Source organism: Pleurodeles waltl, chromosome 6 (genome assembly GCF_031143425.1).
Source record: "Pleurodeles waltl isolate 20211129_DDA chromosome 6, aPleWal1.hap1.20221129, whole genome shotgun sequence".
Taxonomy (NCBI): domain Eukaryota; kingdom Metazoa; phylum Chordata; class Amphibia; order Caudata; family Salamandridae; genus Pleurodeles; species Pleurodeles waltl.
Window position 1 is genome coordinate 181,473,836 of NC_090445.1, and position 20,282 is coordinate 181,494,117.

At 46.5% G+C, this 20,282-nt stretch overlaps 1 protein-coding gene across 2 annotated transcripts in view; it reads left to right on the forward strand.

Annotated features, from left to right (window-relative positions):
• Nucleotides 1–20,282, forward strand: part of TMEM106A (transmembrane protein 106A) — a 327,382-nt gene that overhangs the window by 262,823 nt on the left and 44,277 nt on the right. For both annotated transcript variants that reach the window (XM_069237770.1, XM_069237771.1), the window contains exon 6: nucleotides 4,728–4,771. In XM_069237770.1, the coding sequence (XP_069093871.1) occupies nucleotides 4,728–4,771 (44 nt within the window). The remainder of the gene's footprint in view (nucleotides 1–4,727; nucleotides 4,772–20,282) is intronic.

Sequence of the window (20,282 nt, forward strand, 5' to 3'; positions counted from 1 at the left end):
TGAGAAAATTGTGTATGGCAGGGGTGCGAGCTGTAGTTACCTTAGAGCACAAGTTATAATTACTTGTGATAACTGTAGCTGGTGACTTTGTATGGATTTTAGATTTTAAAATGTTGCGTTGTTACTCAACATTTCAGCTAACTATAACGTTACTTTAACCTTTGTTTTTTTTCAGTGAATATATGTGTGTGTGTGCACGCGTTTGTATGTGTTTGTGTATATATGTGTGTGTATATATATATATATATATATATATATATATATATAGAATGTGGTAAAAGCAGAAATACTCAACTGTGTAGTAATTGCTACTTGGTAAAGGCGCCATTGTAAAAGAAGTTTCCCCTCCTTCCATTGTTGTTGCTTGTCCTCCTGCTCACCCCTGTGTTGTTGTTTGTCCTTCATACCTCCACTGTGTTGTTTCTTGACTTCCATCCCTTCCCTGTGTTGTTACTTGACTTTCCCCATCCTGGTGTTGGTGCTTGACTCCTGCCCTCCTCCTTGTTCTTGCTTTCCCTCAGTTCTCTTTCCCTGTATTTACCTGCTTCTCAGGTCCCTCTCTCCTGTGTGTTTTTGCTTGCTCCCACCTGCCCTCTTTATTGTGTTGTTGCTTGACTCTGGTCTCCCTCTCTTCCCTATAGTGTTGCTTGCCTCCGCATGTCCCCCCTCTACCACTGTTTCTTGCCCGCACCAACCTGCCATAACAAAAGAAAAGCCCTATGACACTCCTGCATCATAGCATGTTTTTCACCACGCCCTCCATTTCCATGTTGCCTACCCCTTCCTTTGTGTTGCTTCTCCCCCTTCCTTTGTGTTGCTTCTCCCCCACCCTTCCTCCTACCAGTAATAAAAAACAAGCACTGTGACTAGGCCAACCCTGGCCGTATCATAGCACCCTTTTTTTTTTTTTTTAAACTTTCAGTAGGGCTGTTCTGCAGTGTCACTGCTGTACAATATGGCTAAACGTTGACCAAGTCAAAAGCTGTCTACTCATAGGCAGCACCTATTGGCTTTGCAATGCTTGTTTTGAGTTTCCCAGAGCTCTCAGAGCTTTTGGTATTAAAGCTTCAAGCTTCAGCTGGATCTCAAATTCATTGTATCCTGTCATGAGAAACTCTTGCCACACCATCTTTCCTCGCCCTGCTTGAATGTTTTTATTTTAAAAATAGAGACTCTAAATGCTACATTGGTGTTTGGTATTCATTAAGAGTGACCTCTTAATACCAAAGTGGTGAAGTGAGTGATGCGTTATTACCTTACCCTGAACTCCCAGATTTATTAGTACTTTCTTTTTTCCTGGGACTAATTCTCCAGGTATGAACTTCTCCTCTGTAAAATATCTGCAATTACTGTTCTTGGCACTAATGTTTTGTGACTTGCACATTTAGGTACACAGTAGCCACAGCACTCGTTGCTCCTTATAAGTATGCACTGTGGACCTGTGGGTGTATCCTTCCTCCAACTAATCACTTATGTCAGGGGGTATTGTGATGGCCATACACACATACACCCTGGAATGGAATAGCCTGTTGCAGAAGTTTTTTTAATATAGAATTTTTAGTGACCCATTTTTAGTGCAAATCAGTGATTTCAATGATGCATATGGCCATAACGAATGAACTGATGATGTTGCACTTTAAACGATTTGATTATTTTGCTTACAAGTGTAGTTAACAATGTAGTGTATTTATGCCCCATTTTCGTGTGAGACACCAATATTTTAAAAAGGATGCAGTTTTTGGTGTTCTGCTCATCTTGCTTCTACTTATACCCCTCCAAGTCAATGACCTGTTGCGAGTGCTGGGTTGTAAAAGGACAGTTGTATTAGAAAGCATGTATTGTGAATGATACTTTACATCATTAACTTAATGTATCGTTTTGGAGGATTTCTGGTGGAAGTTCCAATGCAGGCTTGTAGAAGAACATAATTCTATGAGGTTTTGTTTGAGAAATGTTTCTTATTATGTTGTACATCTCCGGAGTGCAGTTGCTGAGGAAGCAAGCAGAAGATTTCTCTTACCTTAAGGAATGGGTTAGTGTTAAGATGATTTAATCGATACAAAGTTGTTTTTCATTTGCCAGTGCGATCGAACCATGATTGTACCATGCTAAAGCTGCAGTTTTGCTAATTGTTATACATATATTGTGTATAAAACAAAAGAAAAAATCTGGTTTTAGAGGATTTGGGCCAACATCTAATTTTTCTCCAGAGACTTTTATTATTTTGAGACTTTCGTTTCTTCAAGAATACTGCCTGTTCAGCACTCATTAGTATTCTTTGTGAGTTTGATACTTAGAATCTGGAGAGATTAATTTGCTTAACTAGGGATTTTAATATGACTTTGTGATTCTATAATCTGTCTCTGGGCCATCATGGTAAGCAATGCATTTTTTCTTTATTGTTTTACGAATAATTCTGTATTACACCTTTTAAACTTGATTATTTTCTAGCACTCAGTTCTTGAGTGGTTCCATTTTATATTTCTGAATTCGTCTCTGCTAAATTATTGATGGGTATGGGGAGGGTAGTATATTGCCGCTAAGTCAAGAGATTTCGCAGCTGGACTGCCTAAGGTAAAATTTCGAGTGCACCAGATATTGGGGTTCTGAAAATTATTGGGGTGGCTCCCACACCATTACATGTTGGACCCTGAGGCTCCCCGAAGAATTGGGAAAATAATTTATGAATCGTGAATACCACACTAGGGGCCATATGTACCAAAGGATTTTCCCATTGACGCAGAATGGGTAAAACCCTTTGATACATCTGGCCCCAGATTCCCATGGTAATTTTGCACTATCACCTGGACATTTCTCTTGAAAGTACCCGAAGAGTCTGGGTGAAAAATACTGATCAACTGATCTTCTAATCACAATGGACCTTGTAACTCCAATTTCTGTACCATCAGAAATAACGAGGTTTTTGATATGTTAATGTGGTTAGTGGTGTTTAGGATCTTACAAAGTATTCAAACTCATAATAAAGCATGAAAGTTTCATGGAACAGAAGGTGTCAAATAAATTTGTATATAGGCCCATGTTTTTGAATGAAGAAGTAGCATTTCACAGCTAATTTTGCTTAGAAAAGTAATTGTTTTCACAAAAAAGTGTTTCAGACAGATTAAGGGCTTGATTTAGATCTTGGTGGCAATGTTCCTGCGGTCGATTTTTCGACTGAAAATGTTTCCGCTGCCATTATAGTCCACCTGGCGGGTTTAGATGTTGGTGGTCCCATAGGCGAGAGCCCGCATGCGTCATGCCGTCTATGCCAAGAAAAACTGCCTGCATCAACGGTGCCATAGAGGAAATGTGGCTGCTGGTGGGACCCCCTGCCACCTTTCCTGCTGTGCGGATTTGGATGTGCCTTCCCACCAAGCATAAAGTGGCAGTCCGACCTCCATACTTGAGTTGGCAGATTGGGGGGGAGAATTGGGTAAAAACATACCTTCCCCCACACTCCCTTTCCCCATTTCACTTCCGTATTTGACTGGGCACAACTGGAAAATAACTTCTGTCGCTGCTGCCTCCGGACCACGGCAAGAACAAGACCATCTAATTGCTAATTGTTATACATATATTGTGTATTGCCGGTCTCAAAGGCAGGGATGCGGCGTTGCCACAGTATGTTGGGCGGGCACTGTAGGCATATACATGTCACAGTAATTTTATTTAAAATTACTGTGACATGCATATGTCAGGCACCTGATTGGTTCAGACATGGATGGGGACACACTGGCACAACATGCATACTGGCCACATAGACAACTGTCATTGTGGTGTCAGCATTCATTGCCAAATGATTGCTGGCACCACAATGACATTACAATCAAACATATCAACTGTATCTATGTGTGTGCATTGCAAGGGGACCTGTACTGGTAAGGTTGTGCTGTCTGTTGTGTATGTTTGTCAGTATGTGTGTGTACGATTGGATTGGCTGGTTGAGGAGGAGGGAGCTGGAGTGTGTGATGTGGTTGTCTGTCTGTGTGCCACTTGCATAAGCTGTTGGTTGTGTGTTGTGTTGCTGTGTGTGACTTACCTGTATTTTATAGCCACTGCCATTGTCTGTTGTCCATTGGGTCCAGCAAGAGTATTCCTCCATCAGCAGTCCGCCGGTATGACACCGCCTGCACAGCTGAAACATCTAACTATGGTAGGTGGAAACCCGCCTGCCTGACAGCTAGGAAGTGAGCTTCGCCGTGGCAGTCTTCGGCTTAGCTGCAATACATCTAAATACGGCAGGTGGCACACCGTTGACTTGGCGTTTTTTTGGGGTCCACCGCCAAAGCTGCTTAGAGGTAACACCCTCAAGATCTAAATCGGGCCCTAAATGTTGACAGTAAAGTAGCATCAGAAAGGCTATTCGGCATTTTACTTAGAACAAATATCATACTGTGTTGTTTATCAGTGTACTTTAATAAAGCTGATTGCATTTGGACGGTAGAGAAGACAGCTAGTGATTAGTAAAAGTGATGGAGTTAGTTCAGAGCAGGAACTTCATGAGAAGAAGTCCATAATGCTGCCGCCAACTGGCTATGTAGGTAGAAATCAAAAGCATCAAAAACATTGTTTCTATGTAGCCATTTGTTTTGTGTTAAAATGGTTGCCAATGTGGATCTGCAGTACTCTACACTTTGAAACGTATGAAACTATAATTCATACTTTTTCTTCTGCAGACGATATCCAGTATAGGTCTTGATTACATACATGTTCTGTTTCATTTTCAGATCTTCTTAACTGTGGAAAGCACAATAAAAGATGAAAACACATTGTAAGTTTTTCCTGACCACTCTTTGCTGTATGTATAAATTAATAAATGAAATGGCATTTAAATGGCATGTAACCATATAGTATACTCTTCATCTATATTCATATAGTATTCTGTAACAGGGTGTCTGGAAAAACCATCCTTTTGGAGGAAAAGCTGATTTATTTTGTTTTTAGCAGGTTCGTGTAAGTGCTGACAAAAACCTTCAAGGGGTGCAGTGATTGACTGCACCAGCTTGCAAGGGATGTCTGGGGCTCCTTAGGACCCATTCCCTCTCCACCCAGAGGGCTGCCATCAGGGGTTCACTGGCAATGTGCCACCTTTTTCTGTCTGAGCCTCCTGACAGGTTCTTTCCCTTGGCACCCGCATCTGTAATACGGTGCAGGAGAACTAGCAAAGAGATTTCCTCAATTGCATGAGTCCACGTCCCCATGCAAATGAGGGTACGTCCTCTGATGATAGCGTTGGCACTCTAACGGTATTACAGAAGGGGCCCACTCAAGCATCTGCGGCCCCTTCTTTTATACCAAAGTGCTCCAGGGGTGGGCAAAGCAGGCAAAACTTTGTATAATATAGCCCCAGGAGTCATTTTACAGTTGTATTACAACTGTAGCCAAGAGCTGTCACAAAATGTATTTGGGCATTTAGTCTGGTTAGACATTATCCCATTTTTATTCATCGTAATTGCTGTATAGAAATTAGTAGAAAAGAATCTCTTGTGTGGTTTCAAGGATTTTTTTGTAGATGGTGAGTGCAAATTTGAAATAATTGTCTCTCCTCGATTGAGCTTCAATTTATCAGCAGGTTTGGCCAGCCGGCTAATTTTGGAAGTACATTTAGGTATGTGTTGTAGAACAACTCTCTTAGTTGCAATGGATAAAGAGTTATTTAGTAAAATATAAAATGTAATAGCTTTCTTGAAGTAAGTCAAGTATTATGCCTTCCAACTTCACTTTATATCCAACAGCAGACAAAAGAACACCAAGAAAAACGAATTTCCTTATAACAAGAGGGAAAAACTGCAGAACCAGTCATTCTCTGATGAAATTGCAGGAACTCAACTATGTCCTCTTTTTTCTGTAACATCATATAACTTTAAGCATCCAACATCTCCGTTCCTGTTTTTGATCAGCACCTGCATAAAAATAAAACCGCATTACTACCTGAACTGTTAATCCAGGTTTCAAGCACAGCAATAACCTCTCTGATAACATCAAATAATAATGTAGTTGCATTATCATTGAATCTTAATACATCTCATGAAATCCAAGACTCATTACTTACTCTCAATACCATTAACAGGAGGGTAGCAGAGCAAAGCAGAATCTATCACTCAGATTATGTCCCTGCTGGGTAGGGAAATCCTTGCCTCCCGGTTCTAAATAGAATGGAAAACTTTCCTTCACAACAACTTTTTTTAATCTTTGTCAGTACAAAGCCTGCTCTCAACCAGGGAAGTCACATCCACAGTAATCTTAATGTAAAAATGCTTGAATGTGAATTCTGAGGACCAGTTGGGTACATTCATCAGGTCTTCCAGCCAGTCACCCAAAGAAAAAGTCTTAGGTGCCATATAGCCTCTCTTGCTGACTGTTCCCCAATTTAGAACCAATCAATGTCTGCCTCTTGCAGAAAGCCTCTGTGCTCATCTAGAAATTATCGTAGAGGAGATCAGCCATAAATGTTTTCCTGAATTAAATAAGTAGCTGATTGACTCCTAGAGGCCCTAACCTCCTTCGTCACAGCTTCATAAGCCTTAATGCAGTGCACCGCACAAAGTTCAGGACACTCTTTAAATTCAGGGTCTGGAATAGCTCTAGGATTTGATTTTGTCCTTCTAGAGATGGTAAATGTTACCACATGCAGTGTAAACATTCTGCCCAAGATCTCTAGGGCCCTTATGTCTGATGGCTGACTACCTTCTGTATGACTAAGAAACATGGCCACCTTATCTGATAACTCCTTCTCTGATAAAAACTCAGTATTTGCCATGAAAGGAATAAATGTGATGGCCTCTGTGCATGCCTCACAATGACGAATATCTAGGTTCTGGGGGAATTGAAAGTCTTACCCTGCTCAATAACTTCTACACCAGTGGGTGCTCCCCCATATCACACCATCCACGGTCAGGTGACTAGCTGGAACAGCAGTTCTAAAAGTACTTACCTACCTGTAAGCTTGTTCTTTTTACTCCATATTGGAAAGGAGTTTTAGGACATGAACAAGCTCTGATCCACAGGATCCAAACTTTGTTTTAGGCACCAACTAGTCCATAATCACCAAGCTGCCTCATACCGCCTGACAGTTTCCTGAGACTAGGCGTGCTTGATAAAGCCTGATGCCTGTTGAAAAAGCCCAAAGATTTCCCAGTGTTCCTGGTAATCCTCCAAGCATTGAGTTGAAGGATCCCTTCCTCCACCAAACAGTGGCAGAAACCCTGAGTATCTAGAAGAGTGTTCTGATGGTGGTGGAGACGGATCTGTAAATCCTAGAAAGTTCCATCAGAACTGGGAACAACACTCCATATCTGATAGAGATTTCTAGGCTTAGATTCCTTACCTTAGAATAATCCCTAGGAGTTAAGCAGGATCTGGAAATTTACGAGCAGTACCCTTGCATGTGAGTAGGTGGCATTCGGCTCAGTGACCTAGGCAGTGTCTTTATAGGTGCCACGCCAGCCTGCTGTTGGTTTATTTTTTTTCCACGCCAGTCAGTGCAGATACGGAGGTAGCTACCCCAGACTTTTTTTTATGACTTTTCTTTCTTGACTTTTTTTTTATCAAGGCTTTATTTTTTTTAGATTTCATCTCCTGCTGTGCTAGGGATGTCCCCCTAGAAGCCTTCAGGCTTTAAACCATTTGGTGCCTGTCACAGGCAAATGTTTGTGACAGACCCTCATTTGGGTTGTCTCTGGTACTTGGAGCAGGGCCATGAGTACAAGACATGCGAGGACTGCTGTGCCATGGATGGTAAGGTGCTGAGGGAACAGTCTATCAAGCCCTTCGCCGCCTAACATCAGATGACCGATCGACACTCAGTCCCAGTTGTGCAGAAGGACCTGGGACCGCACGCAGAGGTGCTCCCATCGATCGTCGTCTCGATGCAGCTCGTCTGGTAAGGCCCACAAGAAAAAAGAAGTCCAAGTGGCCTTCAGCTTCTCTGCGAGGGTCCAAGTCTTTGGACCTGGTGCGGGAGCACCGGCACTCTAGGCCTCGCTCCGTAGTAGAGCCTTTGCTAAGGTCAGCTCCAAGCCTCCCAGAGTTTCCCAGAGTCAGAGTGACCCCTGCCAATAACAAGGAGTTTAATGAGGCAATGCACCTCATATTTGGGTGGCCTGACGCCTATGGAGCGCCTGCGGGAGGGGTCCCTTCTGGTTATCTGCCTGCCAGTTCACCCACGATGACAGTTGGGCCCCTTGGATACAATGTTGGATCCGGAGTGACGCCGCCCGCAAGACTGTGACCTTCCCTTGTGCCCACTCCAGTGCCGTAGCTGCTGCGCCACCAACATCCTGCGGTGGCACCGGCTTTATCATTTTACCCAACTTCAACATGAAGTCGAATATGCATTGCCCAACACTCCGTTGCCAACTGGTAGCATGCTGTCTGAGTCGGCGCAAGTGCCTTTTTCTTTTGACAGGACTGGAGAGAGTGGTGATTGGGAGGGGTCAATGACCACCAGCATCTCTTTGATGATACATAGGACAACTCGTATGAGGAACTGGTGTAAGCCAGTGGTTTGAATAACTCACCAAACTCTGTCCTGGTCTCTCCCCCTACCGTTGCTACGGAGTAGGGTGCAGTGACAGTCAAGATGAACAGATAACAATTCCAAAAAGGTGGATACCTTCGGTAAAAGGATTTTCTCTTCTGCCAGCCTAACCCCGCAGTTAGTGAACACCGCATGCCTTTTGGGCCGATACCAACGCAGTGAGGGATTTGGTTGATGAAGTGCTACCCAATGGTCTTAGAGGAGGACCGAGCCATACTATCCAGGGGTGTGGAATTTATTAAAATATCTACTTGTCCAGGGGACAGGTTGCTTCTCAAATCTACTTGTCCTGTAAAAAGATCTACTTGTCCCTTTGGTGCCATGTAGTGTGGCGACAAATTATGGCAGCAATTAATAGCCTCTCTGATTATGCCAGGGCTACTACCATAGTAGGGCTTGAATACTTGGAGTTTCAATCCCTACTGTAGCAATTTCCTTATTTTGCCACCTTTCTGCAGATCTGCATACTGGGGCTGGAGGAAGCAGTAAGCAATAGTTCCAGGGCTGGAATGCCTTTGAGTCTGCAAACCTACTAACCTGCATGTTTTAAAGATTTTTACCAGCTTCTCTCTAATATTTTCCCATAATAAGAAAGGTTGGACATTTACTCCTGACAATGGCAGAATTAGAACTTCTTCCAGGGTTGGGAAGAAAGTGGCTGGAGGGAAAATGAACTTGCAAATGCTCAATAGATTTTCACATGAGCAAATCTACACATCGTATTTACCCACGCTAAAATACAGTTCACAAATATTTTATAGGGGTACGACATATACCATGGGTGCACTTTTGTGACTTTCTTTAAGAATTTGGGGCCACAAGTAGGTAGGTTCAGATTTGTGACCTGCAAATTGCGAGTCGCAAATCCCAATGTAGGATGGTGTCCTTGACACCATCTGTGATTCGCAAGGGCTTCGCAAATGCCCACATCATGAATAATCATGAGGTGGGTCGCAATTTGCGACCCCCTCACGAATGGTGGCCTGCTGGAGACAGCAGACCACCATGTCTGTGACTGCTTTTCAATAAAGCAGTTTTTTTTGTAATGCAGCCCGTTTTCCTTAAAGGAAAACGAGATGCATAACAAAAACGAAAATTGAAACGTTTTCGTTTCATTTTTTCAGAGCAGGCAGTGGTCCACAGGACCACTGCTTGCTCTGAAAAAATGTTTACAGTGACATTCACAATGGGAAAGGGGTCCCATGGGGATCCCTTCCCTTTTGCGAAAGTGTTAGCACCCATTTGAAATGGGTGCAAACTGCGATTGGTTTGCGCCCGCGTTCGCGGTCACAAAACAATCCTACATTGCACTGCGAGTTGCAATTAGGAAGGGAACACCCCTTACTAATTGCGAGTCGCAAACCCGTTTTGTGATTCGGTAACCAGGTTACTGAATCGCAAAACTGGGATTGTGCATCGCAATGTGCTTTTTGCACGTCGCAAACAGCGAAAGTTGCTGTTTGCGACATGCAAAAAGCTACCTACATGTGGGTCTTGGTCCCTAATTAGGTCTGGTGTTAACAAAGACATTTTGTTTTTATTAAACTTCTATTTCTCTCTTTTTCGGCTGGCTTTACTGTGAGTGATCGCATTCTGCTCTTCCACAAGGAGCATATTGCCACACAAAGTAGTTTTGTTCAGTGTCAGGAACTACAGTGGCAATCAGTGACGTAACGAAACTGGAGGGTGCCCCTTTGCAAAGAACATGGAGGAGCCCCCTCTACAGACTCACTCAGGGCAGGTACTGTGCTGACGGGGCCCCCTGGAGGGCGGCTGCGGGGCCTTTGTTATGCCGCTGGTGGCAACGTGTGCTTTAAGAGTTCAAAAACTTTTTGGGGGGGTTTTGCCAATGTTTGTTACAATGTTTAGGGCCTGGTAGCTCCCACAACAATAAAGTGTTACAAAAGCCATGTCAAAACAAGACACGCATTGATTAAACTAAAAGACTTATAAAAATATGTCAGATCAGTTGGCTTTGTCAGTGTTTGTTTATTTTCATGCTTCCCATAATCGTGTTGAAAATGGTTACACTGATTTTCCATTAGAAATATTTTTGGGAAATACTAGCATGCATCAACACATTTTACTAAATGACACTTCATTTGCATATAATCAGAGAGCATTCTGGGAGCATTATACTTAGCCTCTTAGCCTAAACTTTTCAAACATGTGTGTACATGTTTTTTTGTTTTGTACTGGAACAACGTCAGTAGTGAAGTGTGACCTTAAAACATTTATTTACAGCACGCACCCTAATAATGAAGGCTTTCAAATAATGAACCATAAATACAAGTGCGAACAGCTTTATCTTTTGGAAACACATTACCTCAACTGCAGAGAGTTCAACTCTCTGTAAACAGGCAGCCAAAGGGTTTGTGCTGCAGGGGGTTGGGCCTACTTGTCCCAAGGACAAAGTAAACATAAAAACTTGTTGCCCTTGACCCCATGGAGATGCTCTTTGATGCCTCTTGCCTCATGGCCTATCCGTGGCACCTCGCCAATCACAGTCTGCCTTTGACCTTGCTTCTGCAGGTAGGTCGCTCCACGCTCCGCCTTCCGCACCGCCTCCATCCTGTTTCATTTGCCTGACCCACTTTTCCCGCTGCTGCGTCCCCTGCGGCCCCTCCCGCCTCCCCCCTCCTTCTCACTGTTCCTTGCTGCCTCCTTTTTCCTTTTTCCCGCCGCTGCATCCCCTGCGGCCCCTCCCGCCTCCCCCCTTCTTCTCACCGTTCCTTGCTGCCTCCTTTTTCAAGCCGCTGCGCCCCCTGCAGCCCCACCCCCCAGCCCTCTCATTCGCCAGGCCCTCCTGCCTCCCAGCTGCCACTCCCACCCTCCCCTCCTCTTATGCCAGTCGCGGCGCGTTCGCACAGCGGGCGCACCAAAGGCAAGCCCATCTGCCGCCCATCCGCGCCTGGACCTTGCCCAGCGCCAGAACCCCTGGCCCCAGCAACAGCCACCCCGCCAGCATTCGCTACAACGCCGACACCCTCCGCACACTCAACACCAGCCGAGACACCACCTGCTTCCAGGCCTCTCCATAGAGCACACACAGACCCTTCTCCTGCCACAACTGCAGCTTCACCTGCAACAGAGCCCACATACCTCCTGGGAACAAGACCAACCACCTCTGTTGCATACTCCTCAACACCCGCTCAGCACGCAAGCACGCCATCGAAGTCTGGGACCTGCTCGACTCAACCTCCCCAGACGTGGCCTTTCTAACCGAAACTTGGTGGAACGACTCCTCAGCACCCGACATCGCCATAGCCATCCCGAACGGATACAAAGTCGTGCACCAAGACCGCACCAACAGAACTGGAGGAGGCATAGCCATCGTCCACAAAGCCACCCTCGAAGTCAAAACCACCCTGTATTACTCCTTCGGCACCGCCGAACTCCTTCACTTCCAAGTCCGCACCGACCCCAACACCACGCTCAGAGGAACACTCCTCTATAGACCCCCAGGACCCAGGGCACCTTTCAGCAACGCCATCGCCGGCCTGGCCAGCACCCACGCACTCGCCTCCACGGACTACATCCTCCTCGGGGACCTGAACTTTCACCTCGAAAACAACAATGACACCAACTCCACCACCCTGACCGAAAACCTCGCCAACCTCGGCTTCACACAGCTCGTCAACACACCCACCCACACAGCTGGTCACACCCTTGACCCCATCTTCTCCGCAAGCAACCACGTCACCTTCAACCATACCACCGAACTCTACTGGACCGACCACCACTGCATCCACTTCACCTTCAAGAAACAGACAGAATACCACCTCACCGAACAACCACCACGCCGTTGATGGGGCAAAGTCACTGAATTTCAACTAACCAACGCCCTAGCCCAGAACCCACCCGTCAACCCCACCGACCCCGACATCGCAGCACACAACCTCAAGATATGGATCAACGACTGCGCCGACCGCCTTGCTCCACTCAGAAAACCCTCCAACAACCACATCAACAAAAAAAACACCTGGTTCACCGACGACCTCCAAGCCTCCAAACGCCACTGCCGAAAACTCAAGCAAATATGACTACTCGAACGCACTCTAGACAACCACACGGGACTCAAGGATGCCACACGCAAACACCACCAACTCATCAGGCTAGCTAAAAGATCCTCCTTCAAAACCCACCTAGAAAACAATGCCCACGACTGCAAAGAACTTTTCAGCATCGTAAAAGAACTCTCCAACCCAAACACCACCGTCAACGACATCACCCCCTCCCAAGAACTACGCAACGCCCTAGCAATCACCTTCCACCAAAAAATCACGGACATCCACGACAGCTTCAACTCCCCTCACACTCCGGACGCTCCTACCCCACCCACCACGAACTCCACCCGCTCCAGCCGACTGACCTCCTGGACCTACATCAGCGACGATGAAACCCGCAAGACCATGAACTCCATCCACTCCGGATCACCATCAGACCCCTGCCCACACCACATCTTCAACAAAGCAGACACAGCCATCGCACCACACCTACGGAAAGCCATCAACAGTTCCTTCGAAACTGCACGATTCCTGGAAAGCTAGAAAGACGCCAAAATCAACGCCCTTCTCAAGAAACCAAGGGCGGACCTCAAGGACCTGAAAAACTTCCGGCCCATCTCCCTGCTCCCTTTCCCGGCATAGGTCATCGAGAAAATCGTCAACACTCAGCTCACTTGGTACCTCGAAGACAACAACATCCTCGACCCCTCCCAGTCCGGCTTCAGACGCAACCACAGTATCAAAACCGCCCTCCTCGCCGCCACAGATGACATCAGAAGCCACCTCGACAATGGAGAAACATCAGCCCTCATCCTCCTAGACCTATCAGCCGCCTTTGACACCGTCTATCACCACACCCTAAAATCCCGCCTCCACGAAGCAGGAATCCAGGACCAGGCCCTCGAATGGACCGCATCCTTCCTCGCCGGCAGAACCCAAAGAGTCCGCCTCCCCCGTACCAATCCAAAGCCTTCAAGATAATCTGCAGTGTACCCAGGGCTCATCCCTCAGCCCGACGCTGTTCAACATCTACATGGCCCCCCTCGCACAAGTGGCCCACCAGCACAACCTCAACATCATCTCCTACGCCGACACCCAACTCATCCTCTCCCTCACCAAGGACCCGCGCACCGCCAAAACCAACCTCCACGAGGGACTAAAAGCCATCGCCAACTGGATGAGAGACAGACAGCTAAAACTGAACTCGGACAAAACAGAGGTCCTCATCCTTGGGCGCACCCCCTCCGCCTGGGACAACTCATGGTGACCGTCCACGCTGGATCCCCCACCGACACCCACCGACAGCGCATGAAACCTCGGTTTCATCCTCGACTCCTCACTCTCCATGTCAAAGCAGGTCAGCGCCATCTCCTCCTCCTGCTACAACACCCTCTGCATGCTTCACTGAATTTACAAATGGATCCCAACAGAAACAAGAAAAACAGTAACCCAGGCCCTCGTCAGCAGCAGACTCGACTACGCCCTCTACACCGGTATCTCATCCAAACTCCACCAACGCATCCAAAATGCCTCCGCCCGACTGATCCTCAACATCCCTCGCCACTGCCACATCACCCCCACCTAAAAGACCTTCACTGGCTCCCCCGTCAACAAGAGGATCACCTTCAAGCTCCTCACCCACGCACACAAGGCACTCCACAACACCGGACCATCATACCTGAACAACAGACTCAGCTTCTACACCCCCACCCGGCATCTCCACTCCGCTAACCTCGCCTCCATCCCCCGCATCCGACGCAAATCTTCCGGTGGCAGATCATTCTCGTACAAGACCTGGAACACCCTCCCGCCAGATCTACAACAGACCCAGGACCTTCTTTCCTTCAGAAAACTCCTCAAGCAGTAGCAACACTCCCCCCCCCCCCCCCCCCCCCCCCCACGGGCGCATTGAAACCCTCACGGGTATGTAGCGCGCTTTACAAATTGATTGATTTATTGATTCCTTTCTCTGGCTATGGTAGGAGCTGCCAGCCGCATGCTTTCCCACCCAGCTACCAAGGTCCCTCCCCAAACCCTGGCAGGCTCCAAATCCTTTTAGTTTGCCCTAATTTAACCACGGATGCTCAGTGGAGATGGAGGGGGCAGGACTCCCCATCACATACCTCACTTGAAGTCTATAAAATAAGACAAATAAGTTTTGCAGATGGCCCATGCTACCCACTTACTATCGCTCTATCCTAGACTTGTGTCTTCTCAACTTCTTCCTGAAAAAGGAGAAGTTCAAAATGTTCACCCTAGCTCAGGCCCTGTCTGCCCTGGACCCTGGAGACTGGATGATGGCATTGGACTTGCAGGATGCATATTTCCACATCTCCATCCTGCTGGGCCATAGGTACTACCTGTGGTTCATGGTGGACCAAGACTACTTTCAGTCTGCTGTGCTCACATTTAGCCTCACCAGCGCCCCTTGAGTGTTCACTAAACTGATGGCCGTGGTTGCAGCTGTGTAGGTCAGGGATTCCAGTCTTCCCCTACCTCGATAATTGGCTGTTGAAGGTGGTCTCGTCCTGGGCAGTCAATTCCCACCTCCAGACTACAGAGGACCTCTTGCATTCATTGGGGTTCAATATCAGTGTACCAAAGTCCCATCTGACTCCCTCTCAGATGCTCCCTTTCATCTGGGCTGTTGTGGGCACAGTGCAGTTTTGGGTCTTTCATCCTAAATGGTACGTACAGGGTATTCAGGCTATGACACAGGTGTTTCAGCCTTGATCCTAGATTTTAGTGAGACAAACTCTGAGACAGACTCTGAGGCTGTTGGTTCTCATGGCCCCCTGCATCCTTCTTGTGACACATGCTCCTACGCATATGAGGGCTCTGCAGTGGGACCTGAAGTTCCAGTGGGCGCAGCATCAGGGAAATCTCTCCAACATGGTCCAGATCCCAGAGGAAACTGCAGAAAACCTGGCGAGGTGGCTGACAAACCGCGATTGGATCAGCAGCAGACTCCTCTCCCTTCCCCACCCCAAGCCGATGGTAGTGACAGATGCATGACTCCTGGGCAGTGGCAGCCATCTGGGAGAGGTGGAGATCAGGTCTCCGGCAGAGTCTAGGCTTCACATCAACCTGATGGAACTCCAGGCAATCCAGTTGGCATTGACAGTGTTTCTTTCTTTGGTCAAGGGAAGGCTAGTAAAGGTGTTTACGGACAACACCACCACGTGGTACTGCAACAAACAGGGCAGGGTTGTGGACCCAGGCATTTCTACCAAGACAGCATACGCCTGCTGTTAGGACAAATTTGTGGAATGGTGTGCATCCAGAAACATTGACCTCACTTTCTACACCATGATACCACGTTCTTCTATTTGTTCTTTCTCTGGCCCAGCAGGGCTTTGCTCTGGACACTGTTACAGGTCAGCTGTCTGCCATTTCGGCTTTCTTGCAGTTGCTTTACCAACCCTCTTTGCTCAAGTCACCTATTGTGCCTAAATTCCTGAAAGGACTATAACACATGGTTCCCCTCCACGGCTTTCATCATGTCCTAGTGGGATCTTAACCTGGTCCTTGCCTTTCTTAAGTGTGCGCATTTTGAACCGTTGCACAACTGCCAACTTGCCTTGCTGACTATCAAAACGGTGTTTCTTGTGGTCATAGCATCGGCCAGAAGGATCAGAAATCTGCAGGCCCTCTCGGTACACCCTTCTTATCCCCCACCTTTTACCCAGACAGGCATGTTCTGAGGACCAGTGCTGCCTTTCTCCTGAAGGTTAACACCATTTCATGTAGGCCAAGTCATCACCTTGCCTACCTTCTGTGCTGTACTTCGCCATTCAAAAGAAGAGGAGTGATTCCACTGGCTGGCCCCAAAAATAGCTGTGTCGTTCTAGATTAATCACACAAGATAGCCAGATAGCCATGGGTGGACGATCAACTTTTTGTAGGGTATGTTGGTGCTAAGAAAAGGAAGGAAGTTTAGAAACTAACTATCTCATGATGGATAGTGCTCTGCATAAAAATCTACTACGCATTATTGGCCAAGAAGCAATCCACTGAGGGTTTGTGTGCTCATCCTTCCAAGGCTGCAACCACTGCGTTGGCTCACAGGGTCCGGTTTCTAAACTTCTATGTGGCAGAAACTTTGGCATCGTTACACAATTTCGTGAACCATTTCTGTCTGGATGGTCAGGTCTGTCCGGACAGGCACTTTGTCCGTTCAGTCTTACAAGACTTTTGCTTTGATTCCGTTTGCAGACCCATCTCCAGTGTGTTACTGCTTGGGTATCTGAAGATAGCAGGCTCATCAGATAAACAAGGTACTTACCTTCGGTAATGCTTTATCTGGTAGAGACTCTATCTAGCCACAGATTCATTACCAATCCTCTCATCCTCCTTGCTTTGCAAACTAAATCAGATTGGATCACCTTTCTGAGAGCCTTAGTAATGCACACCAGTATGTCCGCATTCTTTGTAACTCCTTGCTTCTGACGAGGAAAGTCCCAAAATGAAACTAAAGTGAGCGCACAGAGGATGGCGCCTATATTGGCAGCACGCACGTCACTTCCAGCATGGATGATGCCCACTACGTTGAGACAGACCTGAATGACCCCACCTACCGGCGCACAGGGGTACTGCTCAAAAATTTCCAGATCAAGTCGGACACCTGGGGATTATTCTAAGGAAAGGAATCTGCGGCTAGATATTCTCTTCCTGATATATTACCGAAGGTAAGTAGCTTGTTCCTCTGCGTTATCAAAGTTATGTCCACCGCCTGCATTCTTACCTAAGCTGCCACCCTCGCTATCATGGGGAATGTGGAAACTCATACCCTGCTCCTTTCCTGAATCCTGAAGAAAAGCATTGGTGGCTGTCACCACCAAGTCTGGTCTCCAACTAAAGTAAAGTGGGAAGTTGATGATCCAGTCCTGATCGTTCCATCCACGCTCAAAAGATGCCCTCTGCTTCCACATGCTGGAGTCTTGAAAGTGTCTTCACTGTCAGTCAGTTGGAACATTTTGGTGAACTGGGTGGTACTCCGCTGTTAGTGCCACCTGGTTTTAAAGTGCCAGAAGTGTTTGGCCAATTCTGTGAATGCTCGTGACCTTGTTTCCCTTTGATGGTTTATGTAGATTGTGACTATGTTCACATCAGTATCTGAAGAAGTCTTTAGACCCTAAAGAGCCCTGTAGTGGTGCGACCCTAGGAAGATTGCCTGAATCGAAGATGACAATAGGTCTATGTGAGTTGTCTTAAACAAATCTTTGATCTCCTTTCCGATTCCTGCCATCTTCTTGTTAAGGAGTTTAAGTGTCGCTTGGACCGATTCTATGACAAACTCAAGGAAGGTCTTTCGTTGATTCTCTTTGAGAACCATCATCATCTCTTCCAGTGTCTGGAAATGGTATCCAAACCCAGCGCATTTAAAGGATCCGTAACACCATACGAACGTCCAGACATTGACCTTCAGAGCTTGGTATTGGTTTGGTTGATTTGGACAATGCCATAATGGCCTGTCCGTGCATGTTAGAGGCATCCGGCCCAGAGGCTTGTTCCCGCTTCATTTTGGACTGCAGTCTCACCCTGATTTTCAAAGGCTCCACTAGGTGAACCTCGATTTTCCCACCCATAGAGGGGTTCAAGATGGCTGTAAGCCATTATTAGGATTGGCTTCTCTATGGACTTGAGGTCACTTCTCAGTGGGCTTAAGGTCAGTGCTCCCAGCTCTCTGTATTAAGGTGTCCCCTGCCTCTGAAAAATTGTATCCCATTGGGTTGGTTCCACCCCCACAAACCCCACCCCCTCCAGCACCCCCACCCCCACCCCCAAAAAGCCTTGGTCTTGCCTCTGCATGCCTTGCGCGAAACAAGAAGGCACAGTTGACTACTTGGGCTGCACTATGCAAATAGTATGTAAGGAGTTGGTTACTCTTCTAGAGACAAGGCACTGCTAAGAATGCAGTCCTAAAGTGTCCTACAATAAGTGCTTCCTTACTAACCTGGGCAACAGGGGGTACTTATTAATTTATTTGGGGCAGTTCACCCTGAATTGAAAGGGCTTCTGGTCTGTGCTGAGTCCCAGGAAGAGAGAGGGAAAGAGAGACACAAGAGCATGGAAATCCAACCAAGCAGATGTTTTGCTCCGGGCCCCCGGCAACACCCCTTTGTTAATTGCAGATGCTCCGATGGTGCTACGACAGGTCTTGCAAGCTCGACATGGAAGGGGAAATCCTGCAACCATTAGTGCGAAACCTGTCAGCGTGGAGCCGATCTATGTATCGGGAGCTCTCTGGCTCCCTTTAGCGGCCGTAGAACCAAACAGTGGCCTTGGCATTTAAACCGCTCCTACTAGCTGTGACCTGCAGGAGCGAAAGGCTAAACAAAAACTAAATAAAGCCCACCTATCTAAAACTCAACAAGCTATCATATATCGACCAAAGAATGTCAGTAAGAGACAGGAAAGCACTAAATTCCAAAGAACGAGGCATGGGGTGAATGGAACTTATCTGCTGCAGAAGTGTTGAAAGACTGGCACAAAGTCAGGTTCCTGTAATGTTAGAGAAAGTGTCAGTGATTGGAAAATGTCTAGACTACTATTTTTCCCTGTGACTATTAGAAAAAAAGTTTTCTGTGGTGTTTGTTTAGCTGCTATTGGAAATACAGTGCAGTGCAGTTGCACAACATAAGCCATGCCTCTGGGCCTAACCGAGAATAATGGAACCACATCAGAAACGAGAGTTTAGCTGGCATCCAGCCCTTTGCTTTCAGTTTAGAAAAATGTTGAGCCTTAGTCACAAAGGTAATTTTGGTCATCAATGTAACTTTATGGTTAACGTTATCTTTTTTACACTGGTAGGCCTAAATGCACTCACAATTGCGGATTTCTCTGCAATGTGCACAGAGAAATTTACTGTAGTAAATCCTACTCAAGGAGCAGAAAGCGGTCATTCCAAGGCTTAGTTTACCTTGGAACTTTAGAAATGCCAGCATTCGTATGTTTGTGGGCAGGCCCAAACTCCTCACGGACATTTTTTTCTACCTTTGAAAATGTCAGAGATTTACTCAAACCAAGGGCTGGTGTGCCTTTCCTTCTGGGCTGTAAAGGGGACAGGCTCACCACCATGCCTGCTGAAGGTGCAGAGGAAAGTCTAGGGCTTTCTACACAGTGAAAAATATTTTCCCTGTAGATTTAAAAAAAAAAAAATGCATTTATTTTGTCAGACTTTATTAGGTTTTTAGTGGTACAGAAAAAGCATAACCCTGCCGATAGGTCCAGAAGCCAACATCGAGCAGAAACTATTGACACTTCCAGACTTTCAAAATAGTTGGCATATGACATAGAATACAGTCGAGGTATCAAGTGTCTTGTCACCTGTCAGTGGAAGGAAAGCATTAATCATAGTACCACAATATAGATAAAACATTCTAACAAGGTACAAGTAATAGGCATAAACGAAAAGAAGACAACCAGTTGGTTGAAATTGTCATGAGGAATAATTCCCGACAATGTAGGGGTTTTCCATATGAGAGCGTATATATCGGCTACGGAGAAGGTAAGGGGGGGGTTCTTATATCTGAAAGAGATGGAGTGCCCTTATACAGGAATGACTGAGAAGAGCGGAAGTCCCCTGGACAGGAACCGTACCAGGGGTCCCCTGATATAATCGAAGCTTGTCCTCTTGTCAGTAATATATCAGCCATACACACCATGGAGAGGGCCTGCCAGAGTCTTATATGCCACTGAGGCTTGGACGGGGCCTTGGGTTTCCTCCACGCCAC